This window comes from Gorilla gorilla, chromosome 4, assembly GCF_029281585.2.
Source record: "Gorilla gorilla gorilla isolate KB3781 chromosome 4, NHGRI_mGorGor1-v2.1_pri, whole genome shotgun sequence".
NCBI lineage: Eukaryota > Metazoa > Chordata > Mammalia > Primates > Hominidae > Gorilla > Gorilla gorilla.
In genome coordinates, this window is record NC_073228.2 from 44601679 (window position 1) to 44625581 (window position 23903).

At 44.9% G+C, this 23903-nt stretch overlaps 1 protein-coding gene across 1 annotated transcript in view; it reads left to right on the plus strand.

The window, feature by feature from the left end:
* The first annotated feature begins 286 nt into the window (after positions 1-286).
* The window catches only part of LOC101152516 (large ribosomal subunit protein mL45), a 37770-nt gene continuing 14153 nt past the window's right edge, over positions 287-23903 (plus strand). Inside the window, 6 exon segments of the mRNA XM_031011767.3 lie at positions 287-511; positions 1713-1743; positions 1746-1889; positions 2614-2682; positions 2685-2727; positions 9854-9952. Of these exon segments, the coding sequence (XP_030867627.2) occupies positions 377-511; positions 1713-1743; positions 1746-1889; positions 2614-2682; positions 2685-2727; positions 9854-9952 (521 nt within the window). The 5' untranslated portion in view covers positions 287-376.

Here is a 23903-nt window from a genome sequence, read left to right on the forward strand (position 1 = left end):
ACTTCAGGTGATCCACCGGTCTCGGCCTCCCAAAGTGCTGGGATTACAGGCGTGAGCCACCGCGCCGGCCTCCTTTTCCTTTTTTAACTAATGGAATAAACGGCAATGTGCCAAGCATACAGCAATGCCCATTCCCCGGCCTTCAGAAAGCCTCGGGCGCAGGCGCAGCTCGCGTTCAAGCGCTCTCTCGCTGGCGCGTGACAACAGTTCGTTACACCCTACGCCCAACGTTTTCTCCTTGCGCACGCGCGGCTGTACTCCGCCCTCCTTACTCCACCCTCCCCCACTCCCGCGAGCACGTGCGCGTCCTCGCTGCTCACATTTCGGCGGAGGGCGCGCTCCCTGGAAAATTCCACTCCTGCGCTAGCTCCACCCTATGCGGCTTTTCTCCTACCCCACGCTCTTCACTCTCAGCTCCCTTCCCGGCGGCCTTTGCGGGAACAAGATGGCAGCCCCCATACCTCAAGGGTTCTCTTGTTTATCGAGGGTTTTGGGCTGGTGGTCTCGGCAGGTGGGTAGGGACGGGGCCGATAGGACCCTAGGGGCTACAGGAGGAGGACAGAGTCGCGGGAAATACTCTCTGTGCAATTGTCCTTGGTGAGCTGGGACAATACGAGTCATACCTAGGCCGGGGAAGAGGCTTAGGTGGACAGGACCTAGCTACGGAGCTCAGTGGTCGAATGGGGATAGCCTAGACAGGGCCGTGAGAGCGAGTGAATTAACGGGGATTAAGTTTTTCCGGATTGGTTTGGGTCTGTCTGGCGAGGAGATATTAAAGGAGAGACAAGTAATGGGTTGGAAGGTGGACTCCCTAATCTTCGATTCTTATAAATGAACTACGTTGAAGAGTAGCCGAAAATGAGGGCGTCCCATATTGTCACTGCCCCGTCTGAGCAAACCTCATGATCAGAGAGAAAAGGTCTCCTGGTCTTTCGAGGTTTATTGGTCAGTTGGGTGCTAAAACGACAGAATAAAGTTTACAGCGAGACTCCCGATAGGATGAGCAAAATATCACGAGTACATATGGAGCAGATGCCTACAAGAGGACTTTGCTTATGCTTTAAGAATAGCATTCAGGGCCAGGCGCGGTGGTTCACACTTGTAATCCCAGCACTTTGGAAGTCCGAGGCGGAAGGATGGCTTGAGCCCAGGAGTTCGAAATGAGCCTGGGCAACATATAAGACCTAGTCTTTACAAAAAAATTTTAAAATTAGCCGGGTGTGATGGCGCACTCCTTAGTCCCAGCTACTTGGGAGGCTGCGGTGGGAGGATAGCTAGAGCCCAGGAGGTCAAGGCTGCAGTGAACCGTGATCGTGCCACCGCACTCCAGGCTAGCGATCTGCCTCAAAAAATAAAATAATAAAGAATAGTATTCTGCCCATTTCAGTATTGAGTTGGTGTTTCCCCATCACCATCAGTTTTTGAAACTTGCTTTAATCAACTCAGTATCCGTAGGAGTTAGCATAGTCCTTGTACTGTGGAAAGTTCTAAAGGAAAGCCTTTAGTAAATGTGATGTTTTGGTTGCTAACTGTCTTCTATTTAGAGACACCCATAAGTATTAAGGTCCTAATGCATTTTTTCCCTGTGATATTGTTTTATAATTGTTCCTGAAGCATTCTTTGGATATTCCCTCTCTATAGTGCTTTGCTTAGAGTTTGTAAAAGATAGTAGATCTTTTTTCTAGGTTCCTAACCTTTCCTTTACCTTCCAGCCAGTTCTGGTGACTCAGTCCGCAGCTATAGTTCAGTAAGAACTAAAAAACGTTTCACACCTCCTATTTATCAACCTAAATTTAAAACAGAAAAGGAGTTTATGCAACATGCCCTGAAAGCAGGACTGGTTATTCCTCCAGAAAAATCAGACTGTTCCATACATCTGGCCTGTACAGGTGAGGTATTTCTGGGACCCTGACCCGGGATCCTTCTGTCAGAGATCTTCTGGAACTTGGGATGACTTGGACTATGATTGATAATATTTAATTAAGCACGAAGTCAGTTCAGCCTCAATAATGATTAACCTTATATACACTATATATCATGAAGTTGTTCTTTGAACTTACTTTCACACTGTCCCTAGAAGGCAAGAGTGGAATTTCTCCATTTTGTGGAAGTAGAAACTGAGGCTCTGAGAGAAGACTTAGATCTTTCTGGCTTTTTTTGTTTTGTTTTGTTTTGTTTTTTGAGACAGAGTCTCGTTCTGTCGCCCAGTGGCACGATCTGGGCTCACTGCAACCTCTGCCCCACTGGGTTCAAGCGATTCTCCTACCTCAGCCTTCCAAGTAGCTGGGATTACAGGCACCTGCCACCGTGCCCGGCTAATTTTTGTATTTTTAGTAGAGATGGGGTTTCACCAGCTTGGCCAGGCTGGTCTTGAATTCCTGACTTTGTGAACCACCTGCCTCGGCCTCCCAAAGTGCTGGGATTACAGGTGTGAGCCACTGTGCCTGGCCTTGTTTTGTTTTTTTCTAGTGTAACATAGTTCTCTCTACATGGAAGTCTGTTTCATTAGTCTACTTCATATCCACAATCCTTCCCAATTTTACATTACTTCAATTTTATGAGTTTTTCTCAATCTTTCAACACTTTCTTAATTTTTTTCTTCCCTTATTACAGCTGGTATATTTGATGCCTATGTTCCTCCTGAGGGTGATGCACGCATATCATCTCTTTCAAAGGAGGGACTGATAGAACTGAACGAATGAAGAAGACTATGGCATCACAAGCGTCGTAGGTGTCTGAGACAATTGGGTATTGGTATTAGAATAACAATTTTTTGTTGCTACTTTATCCCAAAGAGACCTTTTTGGGTTAATTGGGTTGGGTGTCATTCTCTTAATAACATGACGGTATTTTCTCCTTTGTACTAGAGTCTGTATTTAATGCAGAATAATGTGGGCTTCCTGATTCTCAGCATCCCTGCCTTTATTGGTAATTTTTGTCACATCAGTTAGGGAGTTGACTTTGGAGTGTATAGGATCCTTTTTTAATCATATATTTAATTTTTTTTTTTTTTTTTGAAATGGAGTTTCGCTCTTGTTGCTCAGACTAGAGTGCAATGGCATGATCTTGGCTCACCGCAACCTCCGCCTCCCAGGTTCAAATGATTCTCTTGCCTCAGCCTCCTGAGTACCTGGGATTACAGGCATGTGCCACCATGCCTGGCTAATTTTGTATTTTTAGTAGAGATGTGGTTTCTCCATGTTGGTCTGTTGGTCAGGCTGGTCTTGAACTCCTGACCTCAGGAGGCCCGCCTTGGCCTCCCAGAGTACTGGGATTACAGGCGAGAGCCACCAAGCCCAGCCCTTTATTTATTTATTTATTTATTTATTTATTTATTTTGAGACGGAGTTTCACTCTTGTTGCCCACGTTGGAGAGCAGTGGCGTGATATCTTAGCTCACCGCAACCTCTGCCTCCCGGGTTCAAGAGATTCTTCTGCCTCAGCCTCCCGAGTAGCTGGACTACAGATGCATGCCACCACGCCCAGCTAATTTTTGAATTTTTAGTAGAGATGGGGTTTCACCATGTTGGCCAAGATGGTCTCGATCTCTTGACCTCGTGATCCACCCACCTCGGCCTCCTGAAGTGCTGGGATTACAGGCGTGAGCCACTGCGCCCAGCCGACCTGGCTAATCTTCAAAAGAAATTTTTGTAGAGACGGAGTATCACTATGTTGCCCAGGCTGGTCTCAAACTCCTGGGCTCAAGCAGTCCTCCCACCTCAGCCTCCCAAAATTCTGGGATTACAGGTGTGACCCGTCACACCTAGCCAGTCTAGCTCTGACTGTATCTATCTTTTTTTAAAAATTTGTACTGTTCATTGCAGAGCAGGGCTACCCCATAGGCCAGTGTGCCCAGAGTAGCCGCTCTCACTATATGTAAATCATGTATAGGTTTATGTGTATAAGTATATTGAGTCAGTATGAATTCTTCACATGGCCATGACTTATTTCTCTACATATAGATTTTATTGGCTGGGTGCGGTGGCTCACGTCTGTAATCCCAGCACTTTGGGAGGCTGAGGTGGGCGGATCACCTGAGGTCAGGAATCGAAAACCACCCTGACCAACATGGAGAAACCTCGTCTCTACTAAAAATGCAAAATTAGCCGGGCGTGGTGGCACATGCCTGTAATCCCAGCTACTCAGGAGGCTGAGGCAGGAGAATCGCTTGAACCCAGGAGGTGGAGGTTGCGGTGAGCCGAGATCGTGCCATTGCACTCAAGCCTGGGCAACAAGGGCGAAACTCTGTCTCAAAAAAAAATAATATTAAAAAAGATTTTATCATATCACCTCCCTGCTTAGAACTCTCTTATGGCTTCCTGTTAACCAAAGAATAAAATCCAGATATCTTCAGTGGTATACAAAGCTTTTATAATCTGGTCCTTGCCTTTTTGTCCACCATCATTCTTTGTCCTTATTCCATTTTTCTCATCCTAAATTTTAGCATTTCCAAACTAATTGCCAATTCCTTGCCAGTACTGTACCATCCTCTTTGTCTTTGCACATCCTTTCCTTTGCCTGAAATGTCTTTTTCCCCTCCTACTTTTTTTTTCTTCTTTTTTTGAGATGGAGTTTCACTCTTGTTGCCCAGGCTGGAGTGCAATGGTGCAATCTCGGCTCACCACAACCTCTGCCTTCTGGGTTCAAGCGATTCTCCTGCCTCGGCTCCCGAGTAGCTGGGATTACAGGCATGTGCCACCACGTCCGGCTAATTTTGTATTTTTAATAGAGATGGGGTTTCTCCATGTTGGTCAGGCTGGTCTTGAACTCCCGAACTCAGGTGATCTGCCAGCCTCAGGCCTCCCAAAGTGCTGGGATTACAGGCGTGAGCCACCACGCCGGGCTATCATGTTTGTTTCTAAGGCCTCCATGACTATTTTTGGTGCTGCCTTTGCTGTGATTGTAATTGCACACTTGTATTTATTTCTCCTAATACTCTGTACTGCAATGTTTCCTCTCATGTATTTCTCTCCTGGACTGTGAGCAGGGTCCATGGTGATGATGAACAAAGCACATACGGTTTTACCATGCAGTTCTCTTCTAGGGGAGGAAAACAGTCATTAAATACTGATCGCACACAAATAATTATAGGTGTAGTGAAGTAGGAGGGCCGTGGGAGCATATGACAGGGAAAGATAATGGCTGGGCACGGTGGCTCACGCCTGTAATCCCAGCGCTTTGGGATGACGAGGCGGGTGGATCACGAGGTCAGGAGATCGAGACGATCCTGGCTAACACAGGGAAACCCCGTCTCTACTAAAAATACAAAAAATTAGCCAGGCGCGGTGGCGGGCGCCTGTAGTCCCAGCTACTCAGGAGGCTGAGGCCGGAGAATGGTGTGAACTCAGGAGGCAGAGCTCTTGCAGTGAGCCGAGATTGCACCACTGCACTCCAGCCTGGGCAACAGAGCAAGACTGTGTCTCAAAAAAAAAAAAAAAAAAAAAGATAACTTGGTCTGGGAGATCAGAGAAGACTTGCCTGAGGAAATGATATTTAAAGTTGGGATTGTGGCTGGATGCGGTGGCTCACAACTGTAATCCCAGCACTTTGGGAAGCTAAGGCTGGTGGATCACCTGAGGTCGGGAGTTCGAGACCAGCCTGGCCAACATGGTGAGATCCCATCTCTACTAAAGATACAAAATTTAGCCAAGCATGGTGGCACATACCTGTAATCTCAGCTACTCGGAAGGCTGAGACAGGAGAATCGCTTGAAACCAGGAGGTGGAGGTTGCAGTGAGCCCAGATTGCACCACTGCATTCCAGCCTGGGCAACAGAGTAAGACTCCATCTCAAAAAAAAAAAAAAAAAAAAAAAGGTTGTTTTTTTTTTTTTCACAGTTAGCCAGGTGGAGAAGTGTGGTGAGGAATAGCATTCTAGGGAAACAGAACAGTACAAGCAAGGCTTTGAGGTTAAAAGAGTATAAAGGGGTGTCAGATTTTGTCAAATGCTTTTTTGTCTCTATTGAGATGATCATGTGATATTTGTTCTTTATTCTGTTGATATGATGACATATTAATTGATTTTCTTTTCTTTCTTTTTTTTTTTTTTTGAGATGGAGTCTTGCTCTGTTGGCCAGGCTGGAGTGCAGTGGCTCCATCTCGGCCCACTGCAGCCTCTGCCTCCCAGGTTCAAGTGATTCTCCTGCCTCAGCCTCCCGAGTAGCTGAGACTACAGGTGCGTGCCACCATGCCCCACTGATTTTTGTATTTTTAGTAGAGACAGGGTTTCACCATGTTAGCCAGCCTGGACTCCTGACCTCAGGTGATCCACCTCCCTGACCTCCCAAAGTGCTGGCATTACAGGCGTGAGGCACCGTGCCCAGCCTTATTAATTGATTTTCAAATATTAAACCAACCTCACATCCCTGGGATAAATTCCTTTAACACACTTAAATTAACACTTTGATTAAATCAAATTCTCTATTTATATTGTTATAACTTGGAAAATGCTGTTGTTGACAGCTGAGTTGCATAGTACATTATGAACACTTTTTCTTTCCTGCATAATATATTTTTTTTTTCTGAAGTGAAGTGTCTTAATTTGCTCATTTGCTTATGGAACTATGGGTTATGTAATTTCCTCTCTGTGCATTCAAAACATTAAATTTTTTTTTTTTTTTTTTTTTTTTTTTGAGAGGGAGTCTCATTCTGTTGCCCAGGCTGGAGTGCGATGGTGTGATCTTGGCTCACTGCAACCTCTGCCTCCCAGGTTCAAGCAATTCTTCTGTGTTAGCCTCCCCAGTAGGTGGGACTACAGGTGTGCGCCACCACACCTGGCTGTTTTGTATTTTTAGTACAGACGGGGTTTCACCATATTGGCCAGGCTGGTCTCGAACTCCTGACCTCATTATCTACCTGCCTCAGCCTCCCACAGTGCTAGGATTGCAGGTGTGAGCCACCACGCCCTGCAACATTAAATATTTTATTAATTTCATCTTTTTCAAGAAATCCCTCCTGGAGTCTTCTTACCTGTTTTAATCTGGACTAGTTGCTCTTAAGGCCAACTGTACGTCTTAGGATCTAATATTCCTCTTGCCTCCGTCTTCTTTTCTTTTTTTTTTGAGACTGATTCTCGCTCTGTTGCCCAGGCTGGAGTGCAGTGGCACGATCTCAGCTCACTGCAACCTCCGCCTCCCGGGTTCAAGCGATTCTCCTGCCTCAGCCTCCTGAGTAGCTGGGATTACAGGCGTGCGCCACCACGCCCAGCTCATTTTTGTATTTTTAGTAGAAATGGGGTTTCACCATGTTGGTCAGGCTGATTGCCTCCCTCTTACGTTGTATTCCCTGTTGCTTGGATCCTATGTCTTTATGTTTTCATAGTTTATTTCATTACTTTGATGGAGCACATTTTCTAGCAGCTGCCTGAGAAAGGCTGCATGGTGGATAAATAAGATCTTGCAAGTCTAAAAAGAAATCTTTCTTTTATTCTCCCACTTCATTTATAATTTGCCCAGGTATTTAATTCTGTGATAGAAATAATTTTTTCCTCAATTAAAAGTACTGCTCAAAGTTTGGGCGTGGTGGGTCATGCCTGTAATCTCAACACTTTGGGAGGCTGAGGCAGGAGGATCACTTGAGCAGGAGTTGAATACCAGCTGGGCAACACAGTGAGACCTTGTCTCTACAAAAACTAAAAAAAACTGAAAATTAGCCAAGCGTGGTAGTGCACACCTGCAGTTCCAGTTACTTGGGAGTCTGAAGTGGGAGGATTGCATGAGTCCCAGAGGTCAAGGCTGCAGTGAGCCCTGATCGCGTCTGTACTCTAGCCTGGGTGACAGAGTGAGACCCTGTCTCAGTGAATGAATGAATTAATGAATGAGTGAATGAATAACAAAAGCACTGCTCTGTTGTCTTTGTAATTACTTTTTATTTTATTTTTATTTTGAGACGGAGTCTCACTCTTCCGCCCAGGCTGGATTGCAGTGGCACGATCTTGACTACAACCTCTGCCTCTTGGGTTCAAACAATTCTCCTGCCTCAGTCTCCTGAGTAGCTGGGACTACAGGCGCCCGCCACCACGCCCAGCTAATTTTTGTATTTTTAGTAGAGACAGGGTTTTACCATATTGGCCAGGCCGGTCTCGAACTCCTGACCTTGTGATCCACCCACCTTGGCCTCCCAAAGTGCTGGGATTACAGACCTGAGTCGCTGCGCCCGGCCATAACTTCTTTTTTTTTTTGAGACGAAGTCTTGCTCTGTCACCCAGGCTGGAGTGCAGTGGCAGGATCTCAGCTCACTGCAACCTCTGCCTCCTGGGTTCAAGCGATTCTTCTGCCTCAGTCTCCCGAGTAGCTGGAACTACAGGCACGTGCCATCACGCCTGGCTAATTTTTTGTATTTTAGTGGAGATGGGGTTTCACCATGTTGGCCAGGATGGTCTCGAGCTTCTGACCTCATGATCTGCCTGCTTCGGCCTCCCAAAGTGCTGGGATTACAGGCGTGAGCCACCGCACCCGGCCTGTCTTTGTAACTTCTAATGTTGCTGTTAGGAAGCCCAGTGTTGCCAGGTGCCATGTCTCAGGCCTGTAATCCCAGCACTTTGGGAGGCCGAGGCAGGCAGATCACAAGGTCAGGAGTTCGAGACCAGCCTGGTCAGCATGGTGAAACCCCATCTCTACTAAAAATACAAAAATTAGGCGGGCGGGGTGATGTGTGCCTGTAGTCCCAGCTACTCGGGAGGCTGAGGCAGGAGAATTGCTTGAACCCAGGAGGCGGAGGTTGCAGTGAGCTGAGATTGCACCACTGTACTCCAGCCTGTGCGACGGAGTGCGAGACTCTGTCTCAAAAAAAAAAAAAAAAGCCCAGTGTTATTCTGAATCTATTTTCTTGAGATGGAGTCTCGCTCTGTTGCCCAGGCTGGAGTGCAGTGGTGCGATCACTACCTCTGCCTCTTAAGTTCAAGTATTCTCCTGCCTCAGCCTCCCAAGTAGCTGGGATTACAGACAGCACCACCATGCCCAGCTTTTTTTTTTTTTTTTTTTTTGAGATGGAGTCTCGCTCTGTGACCCAGGCTGGAATGCAGTGGTGCGATCTCTGCTCACTGCAACCTCTGCCTCCTAGGTTCAAGCGATTCTTGTGCCTCAGCCTCCGGAGTAGCTGGGATTACAGGTGCACACCATGACGCCCAGCTTATTTTTGGATTTTTAGTAGAGATGGGGTTTCACCCTGTTGGCTAGGCTGGTCTCAAACTCCTGACCTCAAGTGATCTACCTGCCTCAGCCTCCCAAAGTGCTGGGATTACAGGCGTGAGCCACCGCGCCTGGCCTATTTTGACTCTTGAGCATTTGTATGAAACCCGTTTTTTCTGTTTTTAGTGCATATAAGATGTTATCTTTGATTCTAGAATTGTGAAATTTCACTATGAGAAGTCTTAGTCTTTCTTTAGAGTGCTTAATTTAAGAGGGAGAAGGTTGAATTTCCAGGACTTGACACATTAAAAAATCAATTATTGGCCGGGCATGGTAGCTCACGCCTGTAATCCCAGGACTTTGGAAGGCCGAGGCGGGCGGATCCTGAGGTCAGGAGATTGAGACCATCCTGGCTAACAGGGTGAAACCCCATCTCTACTAAAAATACAAAAATTTAGCCGCGTGTGGTCACGGGCGCCTGTAGTCCCAGCTACTCAGGAGGCTGAGGCAGGAGAATGGCGTGAACCTGGGAGGCGGAGCTTGCAGTGAGCCGAGATCATGCCACTGCACTCCAGCCTGGGTGACAGAGCGAGACTCAAAAAAAGAAAAAAAAAAAAAGCTAAACAATTATTGAGCAAGTGGATGGACATGAATGGAGGTCAGTGTAGGCTGTGAATTATGGAATTGTAAGACCTTTAGAAGTAATACTCAGGCTTAATTTTACAGAACCCGGAGGATAAAAGACTATGATGCCAACTTTAAAATAAAGGACTTCCCTGAAAAAGCTAAGGATATCTTTATTGAAGCTCACCTTTGTCTAAATAAGTAAGTGAACTCCCTATCTTTACCCATTCTGTTCTCAGCAGTTAGCTATTATTTTAGGCACAGTTTTTTTGTTTGTTTGTTTTTGTTTTGCACAAATTTGTTTTCTGCCTTCAGGTAAGAGATCTAGAGTGAGAGAACTTCCTATATTGGAAGTAATTAGTGACTGAAGCTGTCTTTCACTCCCCTCTCTGCTTCTGGGAATTTCTACCATTTGGTCTGTCTCAGTTCCACCTGCAAGTGTTGGGACCTTGTGCTAGAATAGCTGCCTTTTTCACCCCATCTGATCCCTGAATTCATCCTGATCTTTTTTGTGTGTTTGTCTTACGTATCTTCATTTCCCTTTCCTTGGTTATTTTGAATATATTTCTTGTGAAAATTTCCAGCTCTCCCTCCACTTTTATTTTATTTTTTTATTTTTATTTTGAGATGGAGTCTCGCTCTGTCGCCCAGGCTGGAGTGCAATGGCACAATCTTGGCTCTCCGCAATCTCCAACTCCCTGGTTCAAGCAACTCCCCTGCCTCAGCCTCCCAAGTAGCTGGGATTACAGGCGCACGCCACCACATCCAGCTAATTTTTTTGTATTTTTAGTAGAGACGGGGTTTCATCATGTTGGCCAGACTGGTCCCGAACTCCTGACCTCAGGCAATCTGCCCGCCTCGGCTTCCCAAAGTGCTAGGATTACAGGCGTGAGCCACCACGCCCGGCCCCCCTTTTTTTTTTTTGAGATGGAGTCTCACTGTTGCACAGTCTGGAATGCAGTGGCATGATCATGGCTCACTGCAGCCTTGACTTCCTGGACCCAAGTGGTTCTCTCAAGGAATCTACTTAGTCCATCAAGTAGAGCTGGGACCACCAGCATCTGCCACCACACCCAGCTAATTAAAATAAACTTTTTTTTGTAGGGATAAGGTTTTGCTGTGTTGCCTAGACTGGTCTCAAATTCCTGGGCTCAAGCAATCCTCCTGCCTTGGCCTCCCAAAGTGAAGAAATTATAGGCATGAGCCACCATACCTGGCCACCCAGCTTTTTCTTGATTCATCCAAGTTAGGGCTGCTAGGAAGATGAAGAATCAACATTAGGAGACTGGAATATCTTAAGTACTAGCCGTGGACTGTTGCTGGCATTCTTTGATCTGTGGCTGCTGTGGCTAGGCTTCAGGTGGGACCCAAAACCTGTAGTCTAAAATCCATTAATTATTTAATTTTACTTTTATTTCTTTAAAAAAGATTTATTTATTTTGAATAGAGATGGGATGTCGCGATGTTGCCCAGGCTGTTCTTGTTTTTGTTTTTTGTTTTGAGACGGTCTTGTTCTGTTGCCCAGGCTGGAGGGCAGTGGTGCAATCACAGCTCATTGCAGCCTCAGCTCCGGGGCTCAAGCGATCCTCCCATCTCAGCCATCTGAGTAGCTGGAACCTCTAGGGGTATACCACCACACCCTGCTAGTTTTCATATTTTTTGTAGAGATGGGATTTCACCATGTTGCCCAGGCTACGCAAGCCGGTCATTTTTTTTTTTCCCCCTTTTTGAGACGGAGTCTAGCTCTGTCATCCAGGCTGGAGTGCAGTGGTGCAATCTTGGCTAACTGCAGCCTGTGCCTCCTGGGTTCAAGCAATTCTCTTGCCTTAGCCTCCCAAGTAACTGGGATTTCAGGTGCATGCCACCACACCCGGCTAATTTTTGTATGTTTAGTACAGATGGGGTTTTACCATGTTGGCCAGGTGGTCTGAAACTCCTGACCTCAGGTGATCTGTCTACCTCAGCCTCCCAAAGTGCTGGGATTACAGATGTGAGCCACTATGCCCAGCCTTGTTTTATTTCTCAAAACATTGGGTTTTTTTTGTTTGTTTGTTTTGAGATAGACTCTTGCTCTGTTGCCCAGGCTGGAGTGCAGTGACGTGATCTTGGCTCACTGCAACCTCTGCCTCCCAGATTCAAGCAATTCTCCTGCCTTAACCTCCCAAGTAACTGGGATTACAGGCACGCACCACCACACCTGACTATTTTCTGTATTTTTAATAGAGACGGATTTCACCATGTTGGCCAGGCTGGTCTTGAACTCCTGACCTCAAGTGATCTGCCCACCTTGGCCTCCCAAAGTGCTGGGATTACAGGCGTGAGCCACCACGCCTGGCCTAATTTTTGTATTTTTAGTAGAGATGGGGTTTTGCCATGTTTGCTAGGCTGGTCTCAAACTCCTGACCTCAGGTGATCCGCCCTCCTCAGCGTTACTGTTGTTTATTTTTACTTTGTGTGCTTTTATTTATCTTTTTTTTTGAGACAGAGTCTCGCTCTGTCGCCAGGCTGGAGTGCAGTAGCGCAATCTCGACTCACTGCAACCTCCGCCTCCCACTTTGAAACGATTCTGCTGCCTCAGCCTCTTGAGTAGCTGGAACTACAGGTGCCTGCCACCACACCCAGCTAATTTTTGTATTTTTAGTAGAGACAGGGTTTCACCATATTGGCCAGGCTGGTCTCGAACTCCTGACCTTGTGATCCGCCCTCCTTGGCCTCCCAAAGTGCTGGGATTACAGGTGTGAGCCACCGTGCCCAGCTGACTTTGTGTGCTTTGAAGATTTTCTCTCGGGCTGGGTGTGGTGGCTCTCGCTTGTAATCCCAGCGCTTTGGGAGGCCAAGACCAGTGGATCACAAGGTCAGGAGTTCGAAACCAGCCTGGCCAATATGGTGAAACCCTGTCTCTACTAAAAATACAAAAAAAAAATTAGCCAGGTGTGGTGGTGCATGCGTGTAATCTCAGCTACTCGGGAGGGGCTGAGGCAGGAGAATCGCTTGAACCCGGGAGTCAGAGGTTGCTTTGAGCCGAGATCGTGCAGCTGCACTCAAGCCACGACAACAGAGCAAAACTCCGTCTCAGAAAAAAAAAAAAAGAAAGATTTTTTTTCTTTCTTTTTAGTATTCAGCAATTTACTATGATTTATCTATGGGTATCTGTCTTCTTAAATTTTTTTTTTTTTTTTTTTTTTTGTAGAGACAGGGTCTGGCCTTGTTGCCCAGGCTGGTCTTGAATCCCTGGCTTCAAGCAATCCTTCCACCTCAGACTCCCAAAATGCTGGGATTATAGGCATGTGCCACCACACTGGGCCATGTGTGTGTCTTTTATCCTGCTCTGGGTTCATATTGCTTCTTAAACTTTTAGGTGCTTTTTTTGTCAGTGTTGGAAAATTCTCAGTCAGAACTCATCTCTTCAGATGTTGCTTCTGCTCCACTTTCTCGTCTCCTTGTGTAGTTCTGAATACACATATGTTAGATCTTTCACTGTGTGCCAAATGTGTCTTCAGCTCTTTTCTATATTTTTCCGACCTTTTTTTTCCGCCTCCAGCTTTAGTCTGGATATTCTATGATCTATCTTCCTGTCCTCTTTTCAGTTGTAGCTAATCTGCTGTTAACCTACCTATAGAGTTCTTAATTTTATATTTATTTTATTTATTTTCTGTTTTTTGCTTTTAGAATTTTCATTTTTTTTTTTTTTTTTTTTTTTTTTTAGTGTGTCCAGATCTCTGGTAAAATTCTCCATTCTGTCATCTAATTTCTTGAACATACTAATCACAGTTATTTTAAAACCTGTGTCTGATAACTTCAAAATCTGTGTCTTCAATAGGTCCATTTTCTCTTGTCTTATTTGTTTTTTTTGGGTTTTGGTTAGTTCTTGTCATTTTTGTTTTCGTTTTTTTTTTTTTTTTGAGATGGAGTCTTACTCTGTCACCCTGGCTGGAGTGCAGTGGTGTGATCTCCGCTCACTGCATCCTCCACCTCCCGGATTCAAGGAATTCTCCCTTCTCAGTCCCCGGAGTAGCTGAGACTACAGGTGCACGCCATGACGCCCAGCTAATTTTTGTATTTTTAGTAGAGATGGCATTTCACCATATTGGTCAGGCTGGTCTCGAACTCCTGACTTCAGGTGATTCACCTGCCTCAGCCTCCCAAAGTGCTGGGATTACAGGCATGAGCCACTGCACCTGGCCTTGTTTTTGGTTTTTGAGACAGGCTCTTGCGCTGTCACTCAGGCTAGAGTACAGTGGCTCGATCACGGCTCACTGCTGCCTTGACCTCCCAGGCTCAAGTGATCCTCCCACTTCAGCCTCCAAAGTAGCTGGGACTTAGTACATGCCACCATACCTGGCTAATTTTTAAATTTTTTGTAGAGACAGGGTCTTGCTATGTTGCCCAGGCTGGTCTCAAACTCTGGCCTCAAGCAGTCCTCTCACCTCAGCCTCCCAAAGTGTTGGTACAGTTTTCTTGCCATTTTGTATTCCTGCATTTTTTTTTTTAAACAAATAGATATTTTAGAAAAATCTAAGACAATCATTTATTTTAAAAATTATAAGATTAATAATAGCTTTTGTATATTTATGGTAAAATACACATAATATACAATTTACCATTTTAATCATTTTGAAGTATATAATTCAGTGGCATTAAGTACATTCACAATGTTGTACAATTCTTACCACTATCCATTTCCAGGTTTTGTTCATCTCAGACAGGAATTTTATACCCATTAAGCAGTAATTCCCCATTGCCCTCTTCCCTTATCACCTGGTAACCTCCATTCTACTTTATTTCTCTATGAATTTACCCATCCTGATGCTGTGGTCTGAATGTTAGTGTCTCCTGAAAATTCATTTGTCGAAATCCTAACCCCCAAGGTGATGGTATAGGCTGTGGGGGGACCTCTGGGAGGTGATGAGGTCATGAGAGTGGAGCCCTCATGAATGGGAATAGTGCCCTTATAAAAGCGACCCGGGGGTGTGGTGGTTCATGCCTATAATCCCAGCACTTTGGGAGGCTGAGGCAGGCAGATCACAAGGTCAAGAGATCGAGACCATCCTGGCCAACGTGGTGAAACCCCGTCTCTACTAAAAATACAAAAATTAGCTGGGCATGGTGACATGCACCTGTAGTCCCGGTTACTTGGGAGGCTGAGGCAAGAGAATTGCTTGAACCCAGGAGGTGGAGGTTGCAGTGAGCCAAGATCGCGCCACTGCACTCCAGCCTGGCGACAGAGCGAGACTCCGTCTTAAAAAAAAAAAAAAAAAAAGAGACCTGAGGGAGCTTGTGCACCCCTTCCACCCACTGACGACACAGCAAGAAGTCAACATCTATGAGGAACGGGCTCTCACCAGACACCAAATTTGCCAGTGTCTTGATCTTGGACTTCCCAGCCTCTAGAACTGTGAGAAATAAATGTTGTTTATAAGCCACCTGGTTTATGATATTTTTGTTATAGCATCCTGAACAGATGAAGGCATCTAGGTACCTCACATAAGTGGAATCTTACAGTTTTTGACCTTTTGTGATTGGCTTAGTTCACTTAGCATGATGTCTTCAATGTTCATATATATTGTAGCATGTGTCTCCTTAATTTTTTTTTTTTATCTTTTTTTTTTTTTGAGATGGAGTTTCACTCTTGTCACCCAGGCTGGAGTGTAATGGCTCGATCTCCAGTCACTGCAACCTTTGCCTCCTGGGTTCAAGCGATTCTCCAGCCTCAGCCTCCCAAGTAGCTGGGATTACAGATGCCCACCATCACACCTGGCTAATTTTTGTATTTTTAGTAGAGGCGGGGTTCACCATGTTGGCCAGGCTGGTCTCGAACTCCTGACCTCAGGTGATCGCCTGCCTCAGCCTCCGTAAGTACGGGGATTACAGGTGTGAGCCACCGTGCCCAGCCACATATGTCTCCTTATTAAGGCTGAATAATATTTCATTGTATGTATATACACCACATTTTGTTTATCCATTCATCTAGTGATGGACATTCAGGTTGTTTCCACCTTTTATTGTGGCATAATGCTCCTGTGATTGTTGGTGTACAAGTATCTGTTTGAGCTCATGCTTTCAATTCGTTTGGGCATATACTCAGAACTGAAGTTGTTGGATCACATGATAACTCTGTGTTTAACTTTTTGAGGGGCCGGGTGGTGGCTCATACCCATAATTCAGCACTTTTGGAGGCCGAAGTGGGAGGATTGTTTCTGGGCAGCAGAGTAGGATCCCATCTCTATAAAAAATTTAAAAAATCATCCGGGCATGGTGGTGCATGCCTGTAGTCCCAGCTATTTGAGGTGCTAAGGCAGAAGGATTGCTTGAGCTCAGGGATTTTTGAGGCTGTGGTGAGCTATGATTGTGTCACTACACTCCAGCCTCAATGACAGAGTGAGACTGTCTCGAAAAAAAAAACCCTAACTTTTTGAGGAACCACCATATGGTTTTCCTTAGTAGCTACACTGTTTTACATTCCTACGACCAACGCACAAGGATTCCAGTTTCTCTACATCCTCACTGATACCTATTACTTTCCTTTTTATTGTTTTTTTTTTTTTTTTTGAGGTGGAGTCTCGCCCTGTTGCCCAGGCTGGAGTGCAGTGGCACAATCTCAGCTCACTGCAAGCTCCGCCTGCTGGGTTCAAGCCATTCTCCTGCCTCAGCCTCCCGGGTAGCTGGAACTACAGGCACCTGCCACCACGCCTGGCTAATTTTTTGTATTTTTAGTAGAGATGGGGTTTCATGTGTTAGCCAGGATGGTCTCAATCTCCTGACTTCATGATCCACCCACCTTGGCCTCCCAAAGTGCTGGGATTACAGGCGTGAGCTATCACGCCCAGCCACTTTCCTTTTTATCAAAAAAAAAAAAAATATATATATATATACACACACACATATATATATACACACATATATATACACACATATATATGTACACATATATATATATGAGAGATGGGGTCTCACTGTATTGCCCAAGCTGGTCTCAAACTCCTGGGCTTAAGCAATCCTCTTGCCTCGGCCTCCCAAAATGCTAGGACTACAGGTGTGAGCCACTACGCCCAGCCTTTTTCTTTTTAAAATAGGCATCCTCATGGGTGTGAAGTGTAGTATCTCATTATGGTTTTGCTTTGTATTTCCCTAATAGCTAGTGACATTGAGCATCTTTTCATGTGCTATTGGCCTTTTGTACATCTTCTTTGAAGAAAGGTCTTTTTTTTTTTTTTTTTTGAGTTGAAGTCTTGCTCTGTCGCCCAGACAGGACTGCAGTGGCATGATCTCGGCTCATAGCAACCTCTGCCTCCTGGGTTCAAGCGATTCTCCTGCCTCAGCCTCCTGAGTAGCTGGGATTACAGGCATGCACCACCATGCCCAGCTAATTTTTGTATTTTTAGTAGAGACGGGGTTTCACCATGTTGGCCAGGCTGGTCTCGAACTCCTGACCTCAGATGATCCACCCACCTCAGCCTTCCAAAGTGGTGGGATTACAGGCATGAGCCACTGCACCCAGCCCAGAAAGGTCTATTTTTAAATTAGGCGGTTATTTTGTTGTTGAGTTATAGGAGTTCTTTATATATTTTGGATATTAATCCTTTATCAGATATATGCTGTGCTAATATTTTCCCCCATTTTATGGTTTGTCTTTTCACTCTTTTATTATTATTATTTTTTGAGATGGAGTTTTGCTCTTGAAGCCCAGGCTGGAGTGCAATGGCGCAATCTTGGCTCACCGCAACCTCTGCCTCCTGGGTTCAAGCAATTCTCCTGCCTCAGCCTCCTGAGTAGCTCGGATTACAGGCATGTGCCACCATGCCTGGCTAATTTTGTATTTTAGTAGAGACAGGGTTTCACCATGTTGGCCAGGCTGGTCTTGAACTCCCGACCTCGGGTGATCCACCTGCCTCGGCCTCCCAAAGTACTGGGATTACAGGCGTGAGCCACTGTGCCTGCCGTCTTTTCACTCTTGATAGTATCCTTTGATGCAAAAAAGTTTTAAATTTTGATGAAATACAGTTTTTCAAGTTTTTTTCTTTTGTTACCATATCGAGTTTTTTCTTTTGGTGTCATAGTCAAGAAATCATTGCCAAATCCAGTGTCATGAAGTATTTCTCCTTCCTTTTTCTCTAAGATTTTTATAGTTTTAGCTCTCACATTTAGGTCTTTGCTCCATTTTGAGTTAGTTTTTGTATATAGTGAAAACTATGTGATGTTTTTGCTTTTTTTTTGCATGAGAATATTCATTTTTCTAGCACCATTTATTTTTTATTTTTATTTTTTTTGAGATGGAGTCTTGCTTTGTCGCCCAGGCTGGAGTGCAGTGGCGCGATCTCGGCTCACTGCAAGCTCCACCTCCCGGGTTCACGCCATTCTCCTGCCTCAGCCTCCCGAGTAGCTGGGACTACAGGCGCCCACTACCACGCCCGGCTAATTTTTTGTATTTTTAGTAGAGACGGGGTTTCACCGTTCTAGCACCATTTATTGAAGAGACTGTCCTTTCCCATTAAGTGGCCAGGCTGGTCTCAAACTCCTGACCTCAGATGATCCACCCGCCTCGACCTCCCAAAGCATTGGGATTACAGGCATGAGCCACCGCCTGTCCTCAACAGTGGTTTTTGCAGAAATAGAGAAACACAGCCAGGCGCGGTAGCTAGTTCAACCTAGTTTGAATAATATCAACTTAGTTTCAATAATATACAAACGCTCTGCTCCTATATGTCTCTCCCTCCCACTTCATTATGGCATGAGCCACCGCATCCAACCTTATGATGCATAATTTTAGAGATTGCTTTTTTAGACAAATATTGAACTCATGTATTAAACAGTTTAATGAAAACAGACTCTATCTGAATATGATCTCTTTTTTTTTACTTTTATTCTTAAGTTATACGTGTTTATTGTAAAAATATTCAAATTAGTAGGGAGTTTTTAAAAATGTAAAATTATCTTGTTCATCCTAAATCCCATTTTTCAGTAGTAACTACTGTGAACACTTTTTGGGAGGGGGGAGGGGACAGGGTCTCACTCTGTCACCCAAGCTAGAATGCAGTGGCACGGTCTTGGTTCACTGCAGCCTCCGCCTCCTGGGTTCAAGAGATTCTTGTACTTCAGCCTCCCAAGTAGCTGGGACTATAGGCGTGTGCTACCATGCCCGGCTGATTTTTTTTTTTTTTTGTATTTTTTTGTAGAGACAGGATTTCGCAGTGTTGGCTAGGCTGGTCTCAAACTCCTGACCTCAAGCAATCCACCCACCTTGCCTCCCAAAGTGCTGGGATTATAGGCGTGAGCCACCGTGCCTGGCCTGTTAACAGTTATGTTGTTACCTTCCATATCTTTATCTATGTGTATACAAACTGTCCTCTGTAACCCATTTTGTACATACTTTTTATTATATAATTTATTTTTTAAAAAATTCTTTTGTAGAATACTTTTTCACACTAAAGATTCTCACAGTAGGAAAATAACAATTTATTACTTATAGTTTTATATTTGTGGACAGATTGTTTTAGAACAAGTAAAACACATTTGAGAATTAAGTCTCAGTTTGGAATTTGTAATATTTTGATGCATCTACAAGGAGGACCTAGTCCTTAAATGGAACTTCTGTATATTCAGAAGCTCTTTAAGCTTTTCTTCACAGGATTTAGAAATTCATAATGTGAGAAATCAGCATTTCCTAATTTTAAACTTTCCCTAGTATATGTAGTCATCAGTAGCTGGTATCTACTGAACAGAGGGAAGTTTTGGAAAATTAAACACTGGCTAATTTTCTGCAAAGTTTTTATTCATCAATTAACAGTATTTCCCTTTGCCCATTTTTCCCAGGGCAAATATAGAAGCAGTTTGGTCATGTACTGGCAGTAATAAAGCTGGATTCTCTTTAAGAGATTGATCAGGTCGGGCGCGGTGGCTCACGCCTGTAATCCCAGCACTTTGGGAGGCCAAGGCAGGCAGATCACCTGAGGCCAGGAGTTAAGAGACCAGCCTGGCCAACATGGTGGAATCTCGTCTACTAAAAATACATAAATTAGCCGGGTGTGGTGGCAGTTGCCTGTAATCCCAGCTACTCGGGAGGCTGAGGCAGGAGAATTGCTTGAAGGTGGGAGGAAGATGTTACAGTGACCCGAGATCGCGCCACTGCACTCCAGCCTGGGTGACAGAGTGAGACTCAGTCTCAAAAAAAAAAAAAAAAAAAAGGGCGGGGGGAAATCATATGTTTGCATCTGTAATGTTGATGTATCATGGACTCTGCCCTACACTAGACTAGTGTCATCCAGTGCAGCAGCCGCTAGCCACAGGTAGCTATTGAAAACTTGAGGCTGGGCGTGGTGGCTCATGGCTATTATCTCAGCACTTTGGGAGGCTGAGGCAGGAGGATCACTTAAGCCCAGGAGTTCAAGATCAGGTTGGGCAACATAGCCAGACCCCATCTCTGCAAAAAATTTTAAAATTAGCCAAGTATGGTGGCATGCACCTGTAGTTCCAGCTACTTGGAAGGGTGAGGCGGCAGGATCATCTGAACCTGGGAATATCAAGGCTGCAGTGAGCCATGATGGCACCACAACACTCCAGCCTGGGTGATAGAGTGAGACCCTGTCTTAAAAAACAACAAACAAACAAAACCATAAAACAAAACCTTGAAATGTGGCTAATCTGGATTGAATTATGCTGTAAATGTAAAATACACATCAGATTTCTAAGACTTAGAATGTAAAAGAGAATGTAAAATATCTCACCAGTAATTTTTTAATTGATCACATGTTGCAGTGGTAATATTTAGGGGTATATTGGGTTAAATAAAGCATGTTATTAAATTAATTTTAGCTGGGTATGGTGGCACATGCCTGTAGTCCCAGCTGCTGGGGAGGCTGAGGTATTTTTTAAAGTGAGTGTTGGCCAGGTGCAGTGGCTCACGCCTGTAATCCCAGCACTTTGGGAGGCCGAGGAGGGTAGATCACCTGAGGTCAGGAGTTCGAGACCAGCCTGACCAACATGGTGAAACCCCGTCTCTACTAAAAAAACAATAATTCGCCAGGCATGGTGGCACGTGCCTGTAATCCCAGCTGCTCCAGAAGCTGAGGAAGGAGCATCGCTTGAACCCAGGAGGCAGAGGTTGCAGTGAGCCAAGATTGCACCATTGCACTCCAGCCTGGGCAACATGAGTGAAACTCTGTCTAAACAAACAAACAAACAAACTGAGTGTTAAGGATTGCTGGAGCCCAGGAGTTTAAGGTCCAGTGAGCTATCATCGTGCCATTCACTGTACTGCAGCCTGGGCAACAGAGCAAGACCCTGTCTCTTTAAAAAAAAAAACCAAAAAACAAAAAACTATGTTGCCCAGGCTGGAATGTAGTAGCTATTCACAGTATTCACAGGCACAATCATGGCATGCTACAGGCTGGAACTCCTAGGCTCAAATGATCCTCCTCTTCAGACTCCCAAGTAGTCGGAACTACAAGCCCTCATTAACAGGCCTGAATTTTTTTTCTTTTTTGAGATGGAGTCTCACTCTGTCACCCAGGCTGGAGTGCAGTGGTGCGATCGCAGCTCATTGCAACTTCCGCCTCCTGGGTTCAAGTGATTCTCCTGCCTCAGCATCCCCAGTAGCTAGGATTACAGGCACGTGCCACCACACCTGGCTAATTTTTGTATTTTTAGTAGAGATGGGGTTTCCCCATGTTGGCCAGGCTGGCTGGTCTCAAACTCCTGACCTCATGATCTGCCTGCCTCAGTCTCCCAAAATGCTGGAATTACAGACATGAGCCACTACGCCCAGCCAAGCCTGAGTTTTTAAAAAGACCTGGGTGTTTATCTGGGATGTGAGCCCCTGTTTCCTTTTACTATTTTTAATGTGACTGCTAAAAATTTTAAACTACATGTATGGCTCACATTATATTTCCATTGGACCTCGCTGCTCTGAACTAACAGATGAGGACAATAACACTGGCTTTAAAAATTACATAATATGGCCCGGCACAGTGGCTCAAGCCTGTAAGCCCAGGAATTTAGGGGAACTTGGCTGGGCACTGTGGCTCACGCCTGTAATCCCAGCACTTTGGGAGGCCAAGGCAGGCAGATCACTTGATGTCAGCAGTTCAAAACCAGCCTGGCCAACATGGTGATACCCCGTCTACTAAAAATACAAGACAATTAACTGGGCCTGGTGGTGGACACCTGTAATCCCAGCTACTTGGGAGGCTGAGGCAGGAGAATCACTTGAACCCGGGAGGTGGAGGTTGCAGGGAGCCGAGATCGGGCCACTGCACTCCAGCCTGGGTGACAGAGCAAGACTCTGTCTCAATAAATAAATAAATAAATAAATAAATAAATAAATAAATAAATAAATAAGGGAACTTGGAATGGGAGCCGTGGGGGAGTGGTGCTGGGTACGAGGCCTGTGTGTCTTGTTCCAGGGCTATCTTGAGTCACGGTCCACCTGCATGGGCTGCTGTCATCTCAACAATGGCCAGGTTGTAGATTAACTGCCTTGAGGTAATCTCTGGAATTTAGCAGTTGGGTCTTCATGCCTGATGTGTTTCAAAATTAGCCCCTGGAATTTCTAAATAAGTGCATAATTAGATAAGCAAGCACTGTGCACAAGAGTATCTGGTGGGAAGGGAGAGAAACAAAGAGCTTTATTTATTTATTTATTTATTTATTTATTTATTTTCGAGACAGAGTCTCACTCTGTTGCCCAGGCTGGAGTGTAGTAGCATGATCTCTGCTTACTGCAAACTCTGCCTCCTGGGTTCAAGCGATTCTCCTGCCTCAGCCTCCTGAGTAGCTGGGATTACAGGCTTGCACCACCACGCCTGGCTAATTTTTGTATCTTTAGTAGAAATGGGGTTTCACCATGTTGGCCAGCTCTTGAACTCCTGGCCTCAAGTGATCCACCTGCCTCAGCCTCCCAAAGTGCTGGGGTTACAGGCATGAGCCACCAGGTCCAGCCAACAAATAATTTCAAAGTATGTTTCAAGGCTAAATGTAAGAAAGGAAAAAAGTTTCAAAATGCATTTTGAAGCTGAGCTACTTGGTTACATATTGATGCTTTTATTTCTGTAGGATAGATTTCCCAAACACACTGCTAGATCAAATGTTATTTTCCAAATTGGCTGTAGCAATTTATATTCCCACCAGCATGTATGAGTGTCCTTTGTTTATGCTTTCAGTATAAGGTATGATTACTCTTTTTATTTGTTTGTTTGAGACAGGATTTCTTTCGCTCTGTTACCCAGGCTGGAATGCAGTGGCATGATCTCAGCTCACTGCAACATCCACTTCCTGGCTCAAGTGATCCTCCAGCCTCAGCCTCCCAAGTAGCTGGGACCACAGGCATGAGCCACCATGGCCAGCCCATTTTTGTAATTCTTGTAGAGATGGGGTTCAGCATGTTGTCCAGGCTGGTCTCGAACTCCTGAGCTCAAAGTTGTCTGCCTCCCTTGGCCTCCCAAAGTGCTGAGATTACAGGCATGAGCCACCGTGCCTGGCGCAGATATGGTTACTCTTTATAATTTTTGCCAGTTATTGAAAAGTGGCATCTCTTTTTTGTTTTAATTTGCTTTTTCCTGAATGAGGCTGAGCAGTATCTTTTTATATTTTTATTAACTATTTGAATTTCCTCTTCCGCAATTTGCCTATTTGTAGCCTTTGTCCATTTTTCTATTTGTCATTAGTTTCTAATTAATTTGTAGAAACTATTTATATGTTACAGGCTTTCATTCATATGTGTTACAAATATTTTCCCAATCTATTGTTTTTTTCTTAATTTCATTTATGCTTTCACGATGGAAAAAACTTAACTTTCATATAGTCACTTTATGATTCCTCTTAATCGAGTTCTCTTCATACACACCTCACTTTTATTTTTATTATTTTATACTTAGATATCTAATGCATTTCAAGTTATATTATCTTACATTATATGACATAGTGGCTGATTGCCCCAAATTTGCAAACAACTCTATATAATAGAATCTCTACTACAATGCCTTAATCAAATAGGGGTCGGGCGAGGTGGCTCATGCCTGTAATCCCAGCACTTTGGGAGGCTGAGGTGGGTGGATCACCTGAGGTCGGGGGTTCGAGACCAGCCTGACCAACATAGAGAAACCCCATCTCTACTAAAAATACAAAATTAGCCAGGCGTGGTGTTGCACGCCTGTAATCC